This window comes from Corvus brachyrhynchos, unplaced genomic scaffold (genome assembly GCF_000691975.1).
Source record: "Corvus brachyrhynchos isolate BGI_N302 unplaced genomic scaffold, ASM69197v1 scaffold395, whole genome shotgun sequence".
Classification (NCBI taxonomy): domain Eukaryota; kingdom Metazoa; phylum Chordata; class Aves; order Passeriformes; family Corvidae; genus Corvus; species Corvus brachyrhynchos.
Window position 1 is genome coordinate 626491 of NW_008238340.1, and position 3249 is coordinate 629739.

General features: G+C 46.7%; 1 protein-coding gene across 6 annotated transcripts in view; it reads left to right on the plus strand.

The window, feature by feature from the left end:
• The window catches only part of VPS13D (vacuolar protein sorting 13 homolog D), a 94653-nt gene that overhangs the window by 86709 nt on the left and 4695 nt on the right, over positions 1–3249 (plus strand). For all 6 annotated transcript variants that reach the window (XM_017735033.1, XM_017735035.1, XM_008634258.2 and 3 more), the window contains one exon: positions 2352–2483. In XM_017735033.1, coding sequence (XP_017590522.1) covers positions 2352–2483 — 132 coding nt within the window. The remainder of the gene's footprint in view (positions 1–2351; positions 2484–3249) is intronic.

A 3249-nucleotide genomic window follows, 5' to 3' on the forward strand; every position in this document is an offset into this window, starting at 1 on the left:
TCTTGTATTGCCTTTGTGTGCTTATTAAAAAGGAATCAGCAGATCTGCTGAGTGCCTGGGTAATGGAACCCAGATGTGGGCACTGCCGTCCGCTCCGCTTGACAAATCTGCAGCTTTTGGGATTTCACCAGGGTTGCTTATTATTTACAGAATGTAACTTGAGACAGTAGAACAAATTTTTAGATTAAAAAAAATCAAATGGTGTGGAATGTTTTTAGCTGTGCAGACCAAACACAGCAGTTTGCCAAGGGGGTGATGGACTAAATCAATGCAGTTTAGGTCCAGCACCAGTGGCATTGGGTTGGAGAACTGCTGGCCTTACCAACAAAAAGGGAATGATCTGTTATCACCAGGATCAGTGTCTGAGCGTGGAAGGCAGGGTGAACACTGAACTTGTACTCTACGGTGCTTCTTCATTTAAAAACAAAACCAAAACATAAAACCTTGGCTCAGAAATTGCCAAACCTTCAGAAATCCATTTGGTATCCTGTGCCTTTTTAGCAGTCGTACTTCCTCTCTGACCTGCTTTGAGCCAGACGTTAGAAACCAGTGTTCCCTGTAGTTACAGAGTCTATGGGATTAAAAGGCCCTGTTCTATCCCCATTTTTAGGGTAGTCTTGCTTGCAGTGCTTCAGATCCCTCTTCTCAAGGTACTACAGAATATTAGAGAGGCTGGCACAGGGGAGTGTTTGTCTGAAGGATGGTTCATGTAAAACCCACTGCACAGTGCAGCTGCTCTGTCCCAGTTATCCAGCCTTCCTGAATGCAGAATGGAAAGTGTCTCAGCAAAACATTATTGATTGGCCACTGTTAACTAAAACCCTCCTTAGGCTGCAGACAGTCGCTCTTTGAACTTGTCAAGAGGTGGCATAGAGAGGTTTTAACAGTCAACAGGGGCTTCTTAGATTAGTGATCTTTTGCTATTTTCCTGCTTTTGGAAGTTAGTAAGTAGGACAAGCAGCAAGATGTGAATTATACTGGTTGGAATTCTTTAATCTCTTTGGAACTTTGTTTTAATATTTTGCATTCACAGAGGCAAACACTTTTTTTTACTGCTTTATAAGAGTCTAATAGGTAAAAACAGGCACATGTTTGTTCACCTCTTGTGTAGGTTCAGAAAGACAAGAATGCTGTATCTGGTGCAGGTGAATCTTGCTTATATCCAAGGAATTTAAGGGGCAGGAGAGAAGACTTGCTTCAGATCCAAAGTACTTTAATAGCACAGCTCTAACCACTGCATTCAGGGTTGCCAAAAACTTGAAGGAAAACAAATTTTAAAAGGGTGCTCAGGCTTCAGGTGTGAGACAGGAGTGCTGAGGGGGGGAAAGGTGACAAGGAAGTGAGGGTCCAGAGAAAACATCTGCAGATCATGGAGCCCAGAAGGTGAGTGCTCTCTCCTGGTGGTGGGCAGCTTCAAAAGCAAAGGTAATGCTCTGTGGGACCTTCTTCCTGTCCCTGGAGGCTGGAGTTCCTTGTGCAGGGTTTTTAAAAAGAGTCAGGATGGGAAGGGAGAGCACTAATCCAAAATGGTGCATTTGGCCGGGAAATTTGTAACAGCAATAGCCTGGAAGAGCTGTGAAATATCATGGAGCAGCCCCAGAGCGATGCTGCTCGGAAGGGACAGGGAATGAAGCAGGGTTCCGGAGCCTGTAACACAATTCTTCAGGGGTGGGGCGTTCCAGGAGCTTGAAGGAATTCAGAGTATTATTTTTTGACAAAATACTGCTAAGGAAGGAACCGAGCCTGCAGTTCTGCAATGCTGTGGCCAGTATCAACCTCTGATGGCTGTCAGCCCGCACATGTGTATCTTTATTATTGTCATTTTTAATAAACATACAGAAGGGTAAAGTATGTTAAACCCTGCTGTGGGGACCCTAATTAATGGGGATTTTTCTTCTGTCTTAATTTAACTGTATGTTCCTATTTCCATAACCATAGAGTTTGCAGTCTCCTGGCGCTGTCCATTGGTGCACTTTTACTTTCTCTAGAGCAGTGAGGAAAAATCTGTCAAATCAGTAAAACCCCTGATAAATACATCCTCAGATCTTCAGAGAGTATACTCTGCTCAGGTTACTTCTTCCTACTAATTTAACTACTTGCCCCTTCCTTGTAGACAAAATCCTTCTATTTTTATTATTGTATGGTTGTGTGTCTCATAGAAATGTATGAGTAGACACCGTATCTTCCAGAGCCAAGTCTTGCAGGATCTACATGCCATGTGGGTGAAGATCTGGGATTTTTGAAGGCTTTGTCACACCTCATATTTCAAAATGACTAGAACTCTGTGTGCAGACAGGTGTCAGTGGAAGAAAAGGCTGCACCAGGTGATCTCTGTGTGTCTCTTGCTGCAGGACCCAGGCAGAGCGAGTGCGGAAGCCCCGGTGTTGCAGGGGACCCCAGGGGCTCCTGCCCCGCTACCTGGAGAGCCAAGCAGAGGGACAGGAGCAGCTCTTCAAACTGACAGACAACATCCAGGATGAGTTGTGAGTACATAGCCACTTACACAGAGTACTTCTGTTCTGTTTGCTGCCATCATGTCTTCACATCTAAAACTGCTTCGCACACAGACACATACTCAGTTCTGGGCCCTCACCACAACAAAGACATTGAGGGGCTGGAGCGTGTCCAGGGAAGGGAACAGAGCTGGGTCTGGAACACCAGGAGTGTCTGAGGGAGCTGGGGGGGCTCAGCCTGGAGAAGAGGAGGCTCATGGGGGACCTTCTGGCTCTCCACAACTCCCTGGCAGGAGGGGGAAGCCAGTCAGGCTCTTCTGTCACAGAACAGGTGACAGGAACAAGGGACAGGATGAGAGGAAACGGCCTGAAGTCGCACCAGGGGAGTTTTAGGTTGGATATTGGGGTAAATTTATTCATGGAAAGTCATGAAGCTGTGGCACAGCTGCCCAGGGCAGTAGTGCAGTCACCATTCCTGGAGGGATTTAAAAGCCATGTGGATGTGGCACTCGGGGACATGGGTTAGTGGTGGCCTGGGCAGTGCTGGAGGAACAGTTGGATTTGATGGTCTCAGAGGGCTTTTCCAACCCCAATTATTCTGTGATTCTACAGGGGATGTCAGTTTGTTGGATTGGGGTCTAAAGGCAGAATTCATCACTTGCCCGATCTCCACCACAGTTACTGATCACCTGTGTCAGGGGAAGGTGTCAGATGCTCTGTCTGTCACCCATCAGAGCAGCTGCCAAGGCAAAGGGTCGGAACTGCTGATGGTGGACCTGGCAGAGGGAGGTGCAGG